The following is a 17,467-nucleotide window of genomic DNA, read 5'->3' as shown; positions in this document are numbered from 1 at the left end:
TAAGTATAATTCATTCGGAGTGAAATTTTAAAAATAATTTATCCTCCTCTATCCCTTGGTAGGATCACTAACAAGGAGAGGTTCTGGGAAGAACTCTGCAGGAGACAGTGAGCCGTGGGCTTGGGAGTGTCTGAGAGCACAGAGGCCGTCTGCGCCATTGTAGGAACGGCTGAGCTCTGGTGCGTCTCCTCCGGTTGGAGATGGAGACGCTCAGGTTCAGTGCGATGCAGGGACCTAGAGCCGAGACCGAGCGGTGGCCTCGGGGTTACACACTAGCTCCTCTGGTTATTCGCTCTGTGACTGGGAGCAAGTTATTTAATTCAATGGAGCCTCAGCTTTGCTCAGCTGTAGAACGGGGATTTAAAACCAGGCAGGCAGCTCACGGACACGTGCGGAGGAGCACACGAGCGAAGCCGGGACAGCTCGCAGCGAGGTCCGCACAGGCTCGGCGCATCCGCAGCAGCTCCTGCGCCAGGGCCCAGGGCCGCAGAGGGTGTCGCGTGAAAGGCAGAGCCCCTGTCCTGACTCCTCTCTCGGTGCCCGTCTTCCTAGCCTCTTCCCTGGCTCACCTGAAGGGCATCAGACGGGGGAGCTGAACATGGGGCTTGATGGAGACACACGGATTTTCTCCTCCCTCCTCCTTGTCAGACACTCGCTCTTTACCAGCAAGAGGTTTTCCTCTCGTAAAAAAGCTTGACATTTTAAAAAAGGTTAGATATTTTATAAACTTTGAAATGATTACAGACTCAAAAAAGGGGGGGGGGGGACTGATGGTGATCAAAGACTGCCATATGTTTTAATTTTGAAAACTGTCCAGAGAACAACTGTATTAAAAGCTGTGCGTGTGGACCAGTGCTGAGTCTTATCTAAGCCTTGGCGCCCTTCTCGGGACCGTTAGCCGAGCCGATGACGTGATTTAATAAAAAGATGACTGGCTCCCTGTGAAAAAGTTCGGGTGGGGCCCTCAGGCCCGACATCCCCCCTGGCTGGACCTGGCTGGCTTTACTCTGAAACCACTGCGATGAGTCTTGCCATCGGCCATTGGCAGGACGGTAACAACCTCCTGGAACAGAGCTCAGGCAGGGAGAGAGGGTGATGGGCACGAGTCTAAGCCTGCGGACAGCTCTGTAAATACACGTGTGCATATGTGCATTTGCCTGTTATATACACATGTGTACTTGTGCTCGTACTACGTGGGACCGTCGGTGTATGTCCACACAGATGTGTATGTACTTAGGGCGGAAGCTATAAAACGAGAGCCTAGAATATGACATGCAATCATTCAGTCCTTACTCTCCTTTTGCTATGCAGAGGTATTAATCATCATTCAACTGTGCAATGTGGTCAAGGACCTCCACGGCCGAAGCACAGGATCAAGTTGACCACTGTGAGCAAAGCTCCGGGACTTCCTTAAGATCAGTGCCAGGGAAGCGTCCACCTGCCTGGAGAGGACTCACCCACTTGCATGGAGTAGCTCCGGGAGCCAGTGTCTGCATTCTGCAAAGGCGTGTGGTGGGGGCCGAGCAGCAAGGCTGCCGTGAGGACAGACCACACACGCAAGCAGCACCTGGCTGCACACATGTTTCTATGGATGTGCTGCTATCAGAGACAGAGAGACTGAGGGACGGATAACAGACAGAAGGATAGTCAGGTGCACACACCCGGGCCTGTTTCCTCAATACCACCTGGGTTCTGTAGTTCTAGGATGGGTCCCTCCTTACCACTCCCTGTCTCCCTCTTCCTCTTCTGTTCTCTAACATCCCAGCACACAGCGGGGACTGAAGACATGCGCCATGCGTGTGCTGTGGGGAAAAAACTGTGAAGGCTGGAAGTTCGAGACAACCCCTGTGAGAAGAAGTTGCAGCTATTCAGCAGGTGGTTTCTGTGTTTTCCGTTTCTAAAGGACATTCAGGATGGGTTAGGACTGATGCTGGAGCCTGTCGAGTGATACCAAACCTCTGTACACGCGTCTGCTCATGCATCTGCGCATTCTGCAATGCGCCCGAGGCCCATCGGCCTGGCGAACTCCTACTGCTCCTGGGCCAGCCCAAGTGTTACCTCCCCTCTTTACCTTCCCCTGGCCCTCCCCCAAACTCTGCTGTTTTAACGGTTCCCTCAAGCACACTGTGTATTCCTCTATTAGGAGCTTACCACTGGGACCTCAGCTACTGGCTGAAATGTTCCCAAGGGCAGTCCTGGGTCCTGCCCTCCATTACTGAGAAGGCACCAGAAAGCCCCCTTTGTCCGATGGCCCAGGAAGGGCAGGTGGGCGGCTGCTCCTACCTGTACAGGAAAGGCGCCACCGTGGCAGTGTTGGGGTGGTTGTATTGCTGCTGGGGCTGAGGTAGCTGAACACTGACAGTATTGCTTCCTGTGGTCTGGGTGGTCCCGACGAACCCACTGACAGTCTGGCTGCTGATGCTGTGGTTCAGGGTGGTCCCTCCGGGGCCTTTTCCTTCCGAGGATGCGAGGCTGGAGGAGGAACTGGAGTGTCTGCCGTCCAGCTGGGGCTTCTGCTGGGGGAGCCCCGAGCTCGGCTTCCCACCCCGGCTCCGCTCCCCCTCCTTGGAAGGAGCAGGGGCACTTGGGGATTTCCCGGGCATGCTCTTCATTCCTGGTTTTGGTATTCCACTGAGGGAAGGGGCCGGGGCCTCCTTCTTGGCACTGCTGAGCTTGCCCCCTTTGGGGATGAAGCTGGCGATCTTGGAGGACTTTTTTGGCATCTCGGTCACTGCTGCCCCACTGGGGTCCTCTTTGGGCCCCTCTTTGGGGTCCGGCCTCTCCGTCACAGAGGCTCTCTTGGCGAGGTCCTTGCTTTTCTCCTTTTCTTTCTCCCGCTGCTGTTTCTCCTTTTCCTTCTCGCTGCCTTTTGGGGAACTCTTCTTGGTGGTCAAGGCCCTGCTGAAAGTTCTCTGGGCAATGCCCTTGAGCGCAATCTTGGGGCTGCTGGAAGCGGGGCCCGCCACGGAGAGCGTGCGGCCAGTGGCCTCCATCTCCTCGCCCTCTTCAACACTGGCCAGGCTCTCCAGCCGCTCACAGCTCGTGTCCCGCGACCCCGGGCCCTCTCCCGCCTTGGAACCCCCTTTGCTGTTGAAAAGTTTTAGTTTCTCCAGCATGGACTTCTGATTGTTGGGCGCCGGCTTCAAGGCTTCGGGGCCGGGCTTGGGGGTCTCGGGCACGGGCGGCTTGACGGAGAGCACGGACGACGTGGCGCTGTGCTTCACACTGATGGACTTGCTGCGCCAGGGCTTGGTGGCAGTGCCGGGCTGGGGGATGGCCGAGGAGACACTGCAGTTAGCAAGGAGGGAGCCGCTGCCACTCTCCAGAGAAGCAGGTACATTTTCGCTCATTCCGGAGTGGGAGGAAGCTGGGCTTGCCAACGGCTCTGCAGAGATGGGGAAGAGAAGGAAGCCTGAATTACACCTGTGGACCTGCACTGACGACGAGGGAGGTTCGGCCAATCGCTTAGCCAATCACTCCCAACCCAAGTACCGTATACCTCCACTACCTGCTTTGTGCACTACCTGCGGTTAGTCTACATCTGCCTTGACTTCCCCCTGCTCTCCATCACGCACAGTTCACATTCCAGTCTATGCTGGGCAAAGGACCCTGATCTCAACATCAGATATGCACGAAGCACAGTTAAATACTTACATTTATGGAAAAAGAAATGAACTAACACCTGCACTGCCAGTGTGGTGGTGTAGGAAAGATGTAGGAAATATCTACTGTTTTGAATTATTCAGCCTACAACAGTGTTGTCCAGTTATGGGAAATAGTGAGCATTATCCAATTTTAAAGAAACAATGTAGCAGAGACATTAGAACAGGCAGAACAAAAAAGGAAAAGAAGGGCCCTGACCAATGTGGCTCAGTTGGCTGGGAGCCATCCTGTGCACCAAAGGGTTGTCAGTTCAATTCCCTGCCGGCAGGGCACATGCCCAGGCTGCCAGCTGGCCCCAGCAGGGGGCGTGCAGAGGGCAGCCGATCAATGTTTCACTCTTGCATTGATGTTTTTCTCTCTCCCTCTCTACCTTCCTCTCTCTAAAAAATCAATAAAAATATTTGGGAGAAAAAGAAGGGAAACCAAGTATAATCGTTACAGGATAATTTCCCACAGCAATTGCTAAGTCCTATCATATCAGGTCAGTTTCTCCTATGCTGGCACTTTTAAAGATCGACAAACCTAATGCAGCCTAGACTTAAAACAAGAAAGACTTTTTCGCTTTCGAGTACAAACTGTGCACACAGCCCCACTGCCGGCAAGAAAACACGCAGGTTATCTGGAAGTCAAGGCTTTCCCTTGGCGCTCAGGGAGGATTTGGCCAGCCAAACTCTTTACTCAGAAAGCATCAACAGATTTCCAAACTAGAACTAGAATTTATGCTGGGAAGGGTGGTTCCCAACTGGAGTTCTGCTCGCCACCAAGGTGGCTTATAGCGCAGACAAGAAAACTGGAGCACCCTTGGTCAGGACGCCCTCGGAACCACGCCGCTGGGTCTGCCACGCAAGGGCGGTGCCAGAGCTACCGCGCGGGGAAGGCCCGCCCCGGTGGAGCCCGGAGCCCAGTGCCCCCGCGCCCTGCAAGCGCCCGCCCGGTGCGCGGGACAGACGGGCTGCTGCACTTCAGCCCCCAAAGTGCATGGCCCTGTTCGCAAAGCCACAATGACACGACTTACCTAGCAGCAGCCACTTTCTCCCGAAACAACTCCCTGTAAAAAGTTCTACTGGAGAAGCTGTCCTTCCAATTGTCACAAGTGTTTTCGGTTAAACTGCTCATGTTTCTAATTAACTTTTGTCATCCGTGACTGCTCCGGTGCCCAGAAGCCTTGTGGGATTAACGGCTGCTTCTTCTGCTTTCTTTCTTTTTTCTTTTCTTTTTTTAATACCTATGTTCCGCTGCCTTCTAGCAACAAGAGTAAACTGTATACAGAGCGGCTTTTTATGATTTAAAAGTCAACGGCCGCCAACGCCGAGTGAAGGCAGCCCCTGTGTGGGACACGCGCGCCGGGCGGGGGAGCGCTCCGGGCAGGGGCTCGGCTTCCCTTCACTCTCAGCTGCTCAGGGAAGCCGCAGCTCCAGGGTGATCCAAAGCAGACCTCCCAATGTTTTAAAACACATACATCTTCCTGACTTACTGGGGATTTGGGTTTGGAGGGGGGGTGGGGGTGGGGTGCTGCACAATCCTCCCTAACAAAACTCCTGAGGCGTTGCTGGATCTTTTCCTGGGGAGAGCCAGAGACTGGCGTGGAAACAGCCTCACGGAACCTACCCACACTGCCAGCCTTTCCGAGGCTCCCCACAGGCCTGGCACCGCTTCCGGAGGGCCTCCAGGGCGTCAGGAGGTACAGTGCCGGGCACGGGGTGAAGCGGGGATTACTGTCCAACGTGATGAGTGAGGAAACTGAGGCCCAGGGAGGGCTAATGGCAGACCCTAAACCATGCAGCTAGAAATGAACATGTCTGGGATTTGAGCCCAGGGCCCCTGACACAGTGCTCCGCTGGGGCTGCATCACAGCTGCGCCTTTGATGAAGAGTGCGTTTCAACAACAGCCACCTGAATGACTAGAGTGCTCTTCAGACATCACCTCTTCTAGTGCTTCGGTGTGTTTATGGCGTCCGAGGTGAGGCCCGACCCAGCCTAGCCACTGGGAAGGAGGCCGCCTGTACCACAGAGCAGGCTCTCTGCAGGAGGTCCTACTGAGCTTCCAATGCCAAGTTCCGTTTCTTGTAGGACAACTGTCTTCTCTTTTACCTGGGCTCGTATCTGGGGCAGAGCATTCATTCACTCATTCAATATATTCATTCACATCAATAGTGATTCATTCCATGAGCACCTACTATGTGCCAGGCATTGTTCCAGGCTCGGGATACATCAGTGACAGAGATCCCTGCCTACTGGAGCTTACATTCTTGCAGGGAGGCACAAAGGACAGTCAATGTTACAATGAATACACGTTATCATTTGTTAGCAGTGCTAAGGAAAAGGGAACTTGGGGGTAGGTTGCAACGAAGTCTTTACAGGGCTACAAGGTCTCCTGCAGAGGCACACCCCTCTTTCCTAAGGTACATCCCCCACTGACCACACCTCCGTGAATCGTTGGGGCTCCTCTGCCCCCACTCATTCCTTGGAACTCTTATAAAGTTGGTTTAAAATGGTTTTGATAAGAAACACCCCTACCTAGCATCTCTGTGTATTTTTAACACTAATGGAAATGAATAACTAACTAGCTAAGGACTGACCCAGAGTTAAACAGACACCTGGTTTGTCTGAGAAATGTGCAGACTAACCGAAGACATTGTCTCCTTCAGGAAAGGCGAGGTGGAGGGAAAGGGTTCACACAGTGTAGGCAGGACAGACACGTCGTCACTTCTCAGGCCCTGCCGCAACAGCCCCCACAAACTCCGACTTGTCTTTCAAACCCCAGGTCAATGTCTTCTCTGTCACAAGACCCTCAAGCTGAATGAACTGTCTGGTTTGCATCACATGGAATTGTTCCCTACTCTGTGTTTTCCTAGGATACTGACCATATCTTCCCATAAAAGGATGTTGGAGGGCCACTAACTTACACCAGGCACTGGAAATACAGAGGGCGGCTGCTGCCCTCTATGAACTCACTGTCCAAAGCGGCGACAGGCCTCGGCATGGAGCACAGAAGCCTGGGAAAGGGCTGTGACGGCTGAGCACGACCCAAGGCCTGGGAGCCACGAATCCTCCTAGAGTGTCTGGGGAAACTCCACAGAGGAGGGGACTCGAGTGTGTCACGCCTGGGTTGATTTGTTATTCCACTGGTCTGTGAGTCCCTCCAGGGCAGACACCCCTTGCTGATTCATCTTTGTGCCCCAAAGGCTGCCGGAGCACAGGAAATAGTCATATAGTTAGCGCTTGAACAGTGTAGGGGGTCAGGGGTGCCAACCCCCCCACACAGCTGAAAATCACGTATAACTCTGACTCCCCTGAAACTTAACTACTACCAGCCTGCTGTTGCCTGGACGCCTTACCAATAACATGAAGAGTCAATGGACACATATTTTATATGTTATATGTATTATATACTGTGTTCTTATAGTAAAATAAGCTAGAGAAAATGTTATTCAGAAAATCATAAGAGGAAATATATTTATAGTATTTACTGGGGGGAATAAAAACAATCTATGTATCAGTGGATCCACACAGTTCAAATCTGTATTGTTGAAGGGTCAACTATAAATGGTTTCTGACTTTTGACATTTGCAAGCCACAGTTAAGGCAATGGAGAGACAAGATTTGTGATTAGTCATTAGGGTTTTATTAAAACTTTTCAGCCTCAGTTCAGGGATAAAACCCCAGGATCAGGACTCAGAGCTTCAGAATTTCCACTTGGCCTTTAGCCTGGGCTCCCCCGGTTATGAAATCATGGGGGTATTTCAAGGACACTCATTGCAGCCATAAAGGGTAGCACCTGGAGATGACTGTGAACTTGGTTTCTAGAATAGAAGTTCCCTAAGCAGGACCCCCAGGCAGCAGGGCACCTGAGGGTCAGACCATCAATCCTGTGCACGTCTGTCACGGCCAGAAGTCCCCTCAGAGAGTGCAGGGGGCTCCAGGTCATGAGTGGTCTTGACCAGTTAACTTGACACGGTTCTGTCATTCCCAAGAGTATCACACTGGTGACCTCAGGTCCTGGCTGAAGTGGCTGCCTGGGGCCTGCGCCTCCTTCTTTGGAAGGCAGTCTTTGCTAATACCAGGCTTCTGAGATTCCTAGCACGAGAGTTTCCCTACCAAGCCTCAAACTCTGTCACCAACAAATGGTGTGACCCTAGAGGTGCCATTTTGCTCCTCTGCGCCTCAGTCGCCCCATTTGTAAGACAGAGGATGAGCTGTTTCTCTAGAGTCCTTGCAGCTCTATTTCTGTGAAAATCTCAGTGAGTCTCCAGGAGGCCCTAGGAGGCTGGCCGCAGCCAGTCCTGTCCCGCGGGGCCCGGAACACAGCCTCGCTCACTAAGTCCTGCGCTGCCCTCTGCTCACCACACAGGTGCTCCTTGTCCTCCACAGGCCCCTCCACAGGTCTCCTAGAGGGTTACTGATACATGGAGAAAACTGATCAAGGTATAGTCAACCTGGAATAAGTCACTAGTGAATTCAGAAATGCGAGTATTCTAGGAAAACAAGCACTTCTCTCCCTAATAACTAAAAGCTCATTTCTTGTCTCATGCATAGGAACTTGGTTAGAGCAAAGGAATCTGAGAGGGAGAAAGGAGAACAGAAGAACGTTCTGGACGTTAGTTTTCCCCCGATCCTGGTATGTGGGCCTCTGGGGTAGTGAGGGTATTTTAGATGGCACATGAGTGAACATCTTTATATTTTAATTTTTTAAAATCCTCACCCGAGGACATTTTTGCATTTATCTTCAGACAGAGCGGGAGGGAGAGAGGCGGGGGGGGGGGGGATATAGAGAGAAAGAAACATCGACGTGAGAGAGACACATCAAGTGGCTGCCACCCACATGACCCCAACCGGGCTGGGGACAAACTGCAACCGAGGTACGTGACCCTAGCGGGAACTGAGCCTGGGACTCTCCGTTCCGTGGGCCGATGCTCTAACCACTGAGCAAACCAGCCAGGGTGCATCATCATATTTTAAAAGTTATATTATTATTTTATTGCAATATTAGAAGATAAATAGCCCATATATAAATGTGCAGTGTCATAATTATTAAATGTAGATTTAATTTGAGTTGATTTAAGGGAAATATGAAACAAACAAAAACACGAGTGGGTCACAGATTTGGCAAACATCATGTAGAAGGTTTGTGAAGGACTAAAGCTGGGGACTCACTGTTCCTTTAAATCAAGAAATAGTTATGTTATATTGAAACAATGTTTCTTTGAAAATGTAACCAACCAAATAGAAATCAAATCAGAAGGCCCAAGTAAAGGCTAGGTTTAAAACTAATCTAAAATGGCTACTTTTAGAGCTTTATTTATATGTTTTTCAGTAGACATTTGCAGAGAATGACCAGATATGGCAACACGACCAGGCCTTGTTTAACCAAAGATAATTTTTAAAATAATGGCTTTAACACGGTTTTGATCATTAAACATAGTAAAAACGGCATTTTACATCACACCCAATAAATATCAAAATATCCATATGTCAAATGGAAAAATATCAAAAATATCAAAACATACTCTCACTACGTACAATAAATGCTGCCAGGTGCCCATCACAGAGCTCCAAGTGGACTTTCGGACACACTGAGTCATGCCCTGCAGACCGGACACCTCAGCTCGCAAAGACCAGCTTACGAGGTCCACCCACCACCAACTGACAAACCACAGCAAGAAGGAAAAATCTCATTTGAAATATTGCAGATAGGATGCCTTTGGGGAAGAGGCTTTTATTTTGTATTTTTTAAGGGTTTGGAAAGAGCATTCATCCTCCTTTGGGGAGGGGGAAAGCTCTGTTTTTCTCACAACCAGCCTTGACCTTCCTTCACAGTAACTGAAATACTTGGTAAATGGAAATACTGTCTATTGAAGATAAATAAGCATTTCTTCTTCTCTCCCTCCTCAAAGGCCAGTGCTGGCCCCAGGTCCCTCTGTCCCCGGCATCTGAGTTTGGATCTGAGTTAGGGAGACGTTGGTGGTCTGGTCCCAATGCCAGAAGGTACGAAGGAAGCATATTCTCAGCCTGCAGATCCCAAGTCTGCCACCCGACTGATTGTAAACCTGCCCTGCAGAGGATTCCTGCCTAAACTCTCTGTAACCTTCAGGAAAAGGCCTGACAAGTGGGCCTGGGAAAATGTTTGCAATTTCCTATAATTTGTCAAGGTGTCAATCTTGAGTGTTCAGATGTGTTAGGGTAATTGAAACCAGTTTGTTTTCTTTCTTTCTTCCTTTTTTTATAGTACATGGGCTCAAGGCACACAGGCTGGAGACTTCTAGGAGCTGCTCGGGTCAATTTCCTTACCACACCGTCAGCCTCCAGATCACAGAGGGCACGCGAGCCTCACTCGGCCCACGCAGTGGTTCTGCGGGATCCCCAAGTCTGCCCCGGGAAGCGCTCTCAGCTCTGTTGTGACCAATGTCTAATATTAAGGGCACGGGCTCAAACAGTCTTCTCTCCAACTCCTTGGAGAGAACCCATGGAGGTACAGAAAGAAAGAGAAGGCAGGCATGAGAACCACCAAGGAGAGTGGAAGGGCATGAAGCGAGAGGAAGCTGAGCTCTGAGCAGCTTCTTGTATTACACTTCCAGAGGCCCCTAGAACAACCAAGTGAGAATCAAGATGGTGATTTGTATAAACAAACATTTTTTTAGAGTTGCTGTTAATTCAATCCCTATCAACATCCCAATGATTGTGGGATATTTTTTGCAGAAATAAAAATCTGTCCTAAAGTTCATACAGAATTTCAAGTGACTCCAAATTACCAAAACAACCTTGAAAAAAGAACAGAATTGGAAGTTTCATACATCGATTTCAAAACTTACAACAAAACTACAATAATCAAGTCTGTATGGTACTGGCATAAAGATAGGCATGTAGACCAATGAAGTAGACTAGAGAGCCCAGAAATAAACCTTTGTATATATGGTCAAATGATTTTCAAGACTATTCAATGGGGGAAGGGGTAACTTCTTATTTCCAAGAAGTGGTGCTAGGGAACCTGGATATTCACTTGCAAAAAAAGAAGGTGGATTCATACCTCACACCATATACAAATGAACTCAAAATGGATCACAGACTTAAACGTAGGAGCTAAAAGTATAAAACCTTTAGAAGAAACAGAGGGCAAAACCTTCATGACACTGGATTTGACAATGATTTCTTGGATATGACATCAAAAGCACAGGCAAAAAAAAGTGAAGAATAGGTAAGTTAGACTTATCAAAATTAAAAATGTTTGTGCATCCAACAGAGAGAAAAGGCAACCTATGGAATGGGAGAAAATACCTGCCAATCACATATTTAATAAGGAATTGATAAACAGAATACAAAAACAATCCCTGTCACTCAATAACACAACAAATTGATTACAAAACAGTCAAAGGACTTGAATTGACTTTCCTCCGAAGACGATACCCAAATGGCCAATACACACATGGAAAGATGTTCACATCATTAATTATTAGGGAATGCAAACCCAAACCACAATGAGATACCACTTCATACCCATTAGGATGGCTATTAAAAAACAAACAAACAGAAAATAAGTGTTAGGAGGATGTCAAGAACTTGGATCCCTTCCATACTACTGTGGGACTGTAAGATGGTCCAGCCACTGCGGAAAACACAACGAAGTCAAACATAGAATATGATTCCGCAGTTCCAATTCCGAGTCAATAACCAAAGGAAGTAAAAGCAGGGACTCGAACAGATGTGCACTAACGTTCACAACAGCCTCACGCACAATAGCCACAAGGGGAAAGCAACCCAAATGTCCATTAATGGATAAACTAAACATGGTCTGTACATACAATGGAATATTAATTCAGCCTTCAAGAGGAGAGAAATTCTGACATGCTATATCACAGATGAACCTTGAAGACATGCAAACCGAAATGAACCAATCATGAAAGGATAAATACTACATAATTCCATTATAAGAGGTACCTACAGTAGTCAAATTCATAGAGACAGAAAGTAGAATGGTGGTTGCCGGGGGCTGGGGGGAAGAGGGAACAGGGAGTTGGTATTCAATGGTGCAGAGTTTCAGCTGAGAAGACAACGTTTAGGAGATAGATGGTGCAATGCTGTACTACAATGTGAATGCAGTTAATGTCATGGAAATACACACACACACTTATATATTTATAAATATACTTAATCCTCATTCGAGGATATGTTTTTCATTAGAGAGAGAGAGAGGAACATCAATGTGAGAGAGAAACATTGATGGATTGCCTCTTGTACTTGACCCAACTGGGGATTGAACCCACAACCTTCTGGTGCATGGGACGATGCTCTACGCAACTGAGCTACCCGGCCAGGGCCAGAACTATATATTTTTAAATGGCTAACATGACAAGTACTATATTAAGTATATTGTATTACGATTAAAAAAATAGGGTTGTATTTGGCTGCAGGTAATAGAATTCTGACCTCATGTCCTACAGGTGAGGGGTTCGGTACTTTATTTCCAGTGCTTAGTAGAGTCCTTGCACACACAAAGGGCTCAATCAATGTTGGTTAATTATTTTCAAAGTTTCTCTGTTAGTTTGACGGTTAGTGAATCATGTGAAATAGTATAGTTTTCAATATTACTTTATTATTTTATTCTAGCTTGAAAAACAACTCCCCTGGCCAGTTTTGCTCAGCAGTTAGAGCGTTGGCCCTTGGACCAAAGGGTTGTGGGTTCAATTCCCAGTCAAGGTCATGTAACTGGGTTGCAGGTTCTATCCCTGGCCTCGGTCGGGGTCCTGCAGGAGGCAACCAACTGATGTGTCTCTCTCACATTGATGTTTCCCTCCCCCCCGCCTTCCATTCTATCTAAAAATCAATAGAAAAATATCCTCGGGTGAGGATTAACAAAAAAACCCTAAAAACCAACTTCTCCTTTAAAGGTATTAGTGGTCCTCTTTAACAAACTCTAGCAGGCATGCAAATTACACCACTTGGCTTTTTCCTTCTTAAATTGACCATTAGTAACTCAGGTCAAGCTGTTTCCTGGGACTGGGCTGCCCCATTGCCCCCCGCATCACCTCACACCCACCCCGACCTTGCCCCAGTCTCCCCCCCCTTCCATTTCCTCCGGGAGCCTTCAGGAGCCATCTCTTCCCATCTGAAGAGCCACAAGGCACTGTGGGGGCTTCTCTGGGTCCCCGACTCTTGTTGCCCTGCGCCGTGGTTAACAGTTGCACCCAGCTTACTTACAAGCATGGCTAATGCACTAATAGGTGCCCAGAAATGGTTGCTGGAAAAAAATCAAACAAATAAAAACCATTACCCACACCGAATCCCTCCATATGGCTTAAAATTAAAATCAGGTGCGCCTGGCTTGTCCCTCGTGGATAAGCATGCCAGCTGTTCTCTTTACAGCTAAATGAACTCAAAAGTCTAGAAAGCGTGCTGATGTTTGTGATCCTTTCAATGTTTTGTGGTTTTTTTTTCTTCCCCTATGTACAGTGGAAATTTTGCTATACCGGTCACGGCAAATGTCATGGATAAACACGCCGGTATCTCGTGCAGGTGTGGCCCGGATCAGTGTGCAGACTGGGCAGTGCGTTATCACAGGAGACAAGGCGGCTCGCTCCTGCGTGAGCCAGAGCTCCCGCTTTGCTTGGTGACCGTTTCACCCGGAGGGAGTGGGGAAGGGCCCTGGACAGCTCGGGCGATTGCAGTGATGCTTCTTCTTCCTGTGTAACAAGGTCATTCTTTTTCTTCAGGGGCTTATTTTGGAGAAAACCCTTCAGGGGCAATGAGGTCATTTGCTTCTCTGTTGGTAACTAAAGAGCAGTAAAGGAAAATAAGGAAGTATCGTTTTCCTACACCATTTTCACTACCTTCTCTCCAGTTTCACAAGGTACGTTTTCAAATCCCACTTACAAGCCTAAAGAACTAGGAAAGCTAAACAAAGGTTAAACTTGCTGGAAGCATTGGTACACAGTTGGGCTCATGTTTCACCTTGTAATAGCACCTTCAAAACAGAATAAATTCTTAAAATCTTACTCTCCCTCCCATGCACCGTGCACCTCCAAAGGTGCCTCACAGTTTTGAAATCTTCCCACTCAACTGGATAAGGAGACATTGTTTGACTGCTAACATTTCAAGGAAGATACCTTTCAAAAAAAAGTGTTCCTATTCTTTATCTTTCACTTTTTAATGCCAGATCACCCTCAGGACACCTCCTTCCTCTCTCTCTTGAACTTATTTGTTCAAAATCCCAGGCAATGTATTTCAGGAGAAAGCGTTTGTTTTAATTGGTCGAGCCATTTCTCTATCTTGTACCATATATGGCTATGAAAAAGTACAAAATTGGCTGCTGAAAACCTTCTCCGTTTTTTCCAAGGGTGTATGAAATTTCAGAGTGATTATAAACACTTTACAGGGGGCCAGTCTCATTCTTGCAGGAGGTCACTGTCCACGGCTAACAGCTCTCTGGCGGAGTACAATGGTTGTGCACTATGGTAAATACATCCCTCTAAGATATGTGACTTAAGGAGTTCTGCACGCCTCCTCCTCTAAGATACCAGCCCAGTCTTCCTGCTTTCTCCTGGGGCAAAGGCCTGACACTTCAAGACAGGATCCTGCAAACCAATGTTCAACCAAGATGCTGTCCTCTGAAGAGCACAAATAGGCAGCAACAGAGAGGAGGGCTACTAGGGTCACATACGTTTGGAAAACAGGGCTAAATAGAGGCAGACCTCGCTTTATTGTGCTTTGCTTTATAATGCTTCATAAATGGTGCTTTTTATACAAATTGAAGGTAGCCCCCTACACCCAGCAAGGTATGCCTGTAGTAGTCAGTGTTCTTGCCTGCAGGACTTCCCAGAGTCTTCAAGGTGCTTGCTTGCACTGGGAATAATATCCAAAGTGATGATGGCATGGTGTGATTCCTAAGTGTATTTTTGCCATAGAACTGATTTTATGAAATAGTTTGAGGAACTAGCCTATTATGGGACACAATTTGGCAAACGCTGTCCTAATGGAGGGGGCAGACAATGAACACATAACTCAAATCAAAGAAGAGCACTTTCCGCCAGGTAATAGTCACTAACCTGGAGAGCTAAGCAAGGGTGAAGGAAGATGTACCTTTCCCTCCCTGTGACGTTACAACCTACTAGACTGTGCAGTGATGTCATGATATGCATTTTGGGCATTAAACACCCTTTATGTGTACCTGCTCCCTTTTATTTCAAAAGAATTAGTGGAAGGTTCTTCACTGAGGCTAACGGATACATGAAAACAGGAAGCAGGAGTCATGGCCGCACGGAGGCGTGCCTAAAAAGATCTCTATCAACAGCTAGGCTTACGGGGACTCAGCCCTGGGACAGGGTAGCCACGGAAACCAATGTTTCCATGGCCTGTATTAATACAAGAATAACATTCAGAACAAGGGATGTGAGGCCCCTACACAGCTGTGCGCAGCTCAGATCAGAGCCAGAATGGGGAAGCCTTCAGAACCCTGGACCTGGGAAGGCTTCTTAGAGATCCACTCCTCAGCGCACCCACTTCCCAGACAGGGCGCAGAGCCTCGGCAGGCAGCGGCTCGCTGGGTCTGGCGGTCAGTTCATGGCACAGCTGTTGCTGAGCTGACTCTGGAGCTTGCTGAATGAATAGCTTTGCTGGCCCTACCCTGCAGCCTACCCATTCAAAGTGTCTGGGGATGGACCCCAGCAGCTGGAGGGTTAGCTCGCCGGTGGTTGTCACCCACACTGAAGCTCAAACACCAGGTCTTCAGGGATTCAAGTTTTCCTACAACACTTGAGAGATGGTAGTTTGCTCAGGATAAGGACTGGAATCTGTGGAATTGCTTTCAACAAGGAGCCGCCAAAATGAGAGAGATGTTCTAATGGGAGAAGTGGACTTCGGAGAAGCAAATGTGTTCGGGGGACTTTCACCACCAAGGCAGCTTCCCTTTCTCCGGATTTTCCCCCCATGACGCTGAACAAAACAAAAGGGCAGGCCCACGACTCAGGCCGGCCCTGAGGAGGAGTGTGTGGACAGTGCGGGGTGGGGGTTCTGGGTTCCACAGAGCCGCAGGCAGCCAGGGAGGGCAGGGGTGGAGGAGGAGAGCTAAGCCAGTCTGCTTTACACGGTCTCCACTTCTCTTCTTCCAGAGCCGCTCTCTCCACGCGGAAGACTTTATTTGACAAAAGGTTTCCATAAAGAAAAACCTATAACAATCTGAAAAATCACATATTAATAAGAGTAACAGCCAACATTCATGGAGTCTGCACTTTGTCCCAGACACGGTGCTAGAAAGCATTTTTATGGTGTTGACTCGATTCATTTGCAGGGTAAATCCAGTGTGGACGGTGATGATTATTCCATTTACCAATGAGGAAACTGAGTCATGGGCTTTCACAGATTACTCCAGATCAAACTGATCAACGCCAGCCCACTCCAGTCCAAGCCCACACTCTTTAGCTGCACCCCGAGTCTGCCCCACCTCCAGAGGGGACAATGAGCGGGACTCTCAAAGTACGGGTGCCTCTCCTGGTATAAAACAGTGTTTTCATCAAGCCTCCTGTCAACAGTTTTCAGAGACTCGACAGCCAAGTTCTCTGACCTTTAACTCCTTCCTTGAGGAAAAAGGGAATTTTTCCCTTCAGGAGATTCTTTTTAAAAATGGGTCTGTCAAACACTGAGCAATAACTTAAGTATGGTTTTGGTCCTTCACAATGTAGGATGCTGGCAGAATGTAATTTTTCTGCTGTTATTTTTTTTCCTGCCAATCAAAATCAGAAGCCAACCAAAGCACTAGTTGATTAGATTTCCCCATGGGAATCAATGTGGAAACTGAGCCGAACCGGACTGTTATTTACTATCTACGCCTGCATTCTGCCAGACGTACAGGAACGGAAGGAAAAGAGCAGCCATCTGCCCTGACTCTGCCCAGTGCGCAGACACCCGGTGTCAGGTAGATCAAATGATTTCAGGATGTCACAGAGCCACACGGCGCTCTCCCAGAATTCTGAGCCTTTTCACCTGACAGTTGTCTTCTTAAGGAAAACAGATTTTTTTCTTCTGAAGAAACAAAGTGCACCGAGGTAGGATGTGCCCCTGGAGACTGCTCACGATTTCCTCCAGGTGTCTGTTTTGTTTTATGCAGTGGGCCTGGCTGTGACAAGTTGGGGGTAGATTGAGTTTTTGTAAGTGGAACGCTCATCCAGTAACTCTCCGGTGAAGCTAAGACATCTTTCAAGAACAAGCTGATCATGATGAGGTGGGAAGAATGCCAAGGTCATTGTCACAGTTTGCTTGGTGCTCCGCACACCTCCCGGAGACTGATGCAATCACAGCACTCTGTGGACGGGTTCAAGTCCAAGCGGACAGCTTGGTAACCTGGAGTTAGTTACTTAGTCTAGATGAACGCCCATCTATTGATAAGTACAAATAAAACTAATACCAATAGCTGTCACTGATTGAGTGCCAACCATGTGGCAGGTGCTGTGCTGTGCTAAATGCTGTAAATGATTTCATGTAACGAATTCATTTAATTCATGAACGCACTCATTCAAACATACGCATCTTATGAGGCAGATTTACTGCAGCTCAGAGACGTTAGCATCTTGGCCAAGGCCGTGGCTGGGAATTGGGAGAGCAAGACTTTGACCATGAACGTCCATGCTTCTCATCCGTGGACTCCGCTACATGGAGATGGTGACCAAAGCTTTCTTCACACGAGGAGCAAAGCAGTACTGACGGGAGCGCACCCTGCAGACAGCTCTGCACGCGGACTTTCAGTTCTACAGACACCCAGCTTTCCTAAAGGGTGGAATTGTCTTCCACAAGCAGAGTGGGGCCTGGGGACACACTAAAA

General features: G+C 48.4%; 1 protein-coding gene across 3 annotated transcripts in view; it reads right to left on the bottom strand.

The window, feature by feature from the left end:
• Positions 1 to 17,467, bottom strand: part of NAV2 (neuron navigator 2) — a 375,174-nt gene that overhangs the window by 158,895 nt on the left and 198,812 nt on the right. For all 3 annotated transcript variants that reach the window (XM_036258164.1, XM_036258163.1, XM_036258161.1), the window contains one exon: positions 2,284 to 3,385. In XM_036258164.1, the coding sequence (XP_036114057.1) occupies positions 2,284 to 3,385 (1,102 nt within the window). The remainder of the gene's footprint in view (positions 1 to 2,283; positions 3,386 to 17,467) is intronic.

Source organism: Molossus molossus, unplaced genomic scaffold (genome assembly GCF_014108415.1).
Source record: "Molossus molossus isolate mMolMol1 unplaced genomic scaffold, mMolMol1.p scaffold_m16_p_13, whole genome shotgun sequence".
Lineage (NCBI taxonomy): Eukaryota > Metazoa > Chordata > Mammalia > Chiroptera > Molossidae > Molossus > Molossus molossus.
The sequence above is the reverse complement of the archived record's forward strand: the minus strand, read 5'-3'. Positions and strand labels throughout refer to the sequence as shown.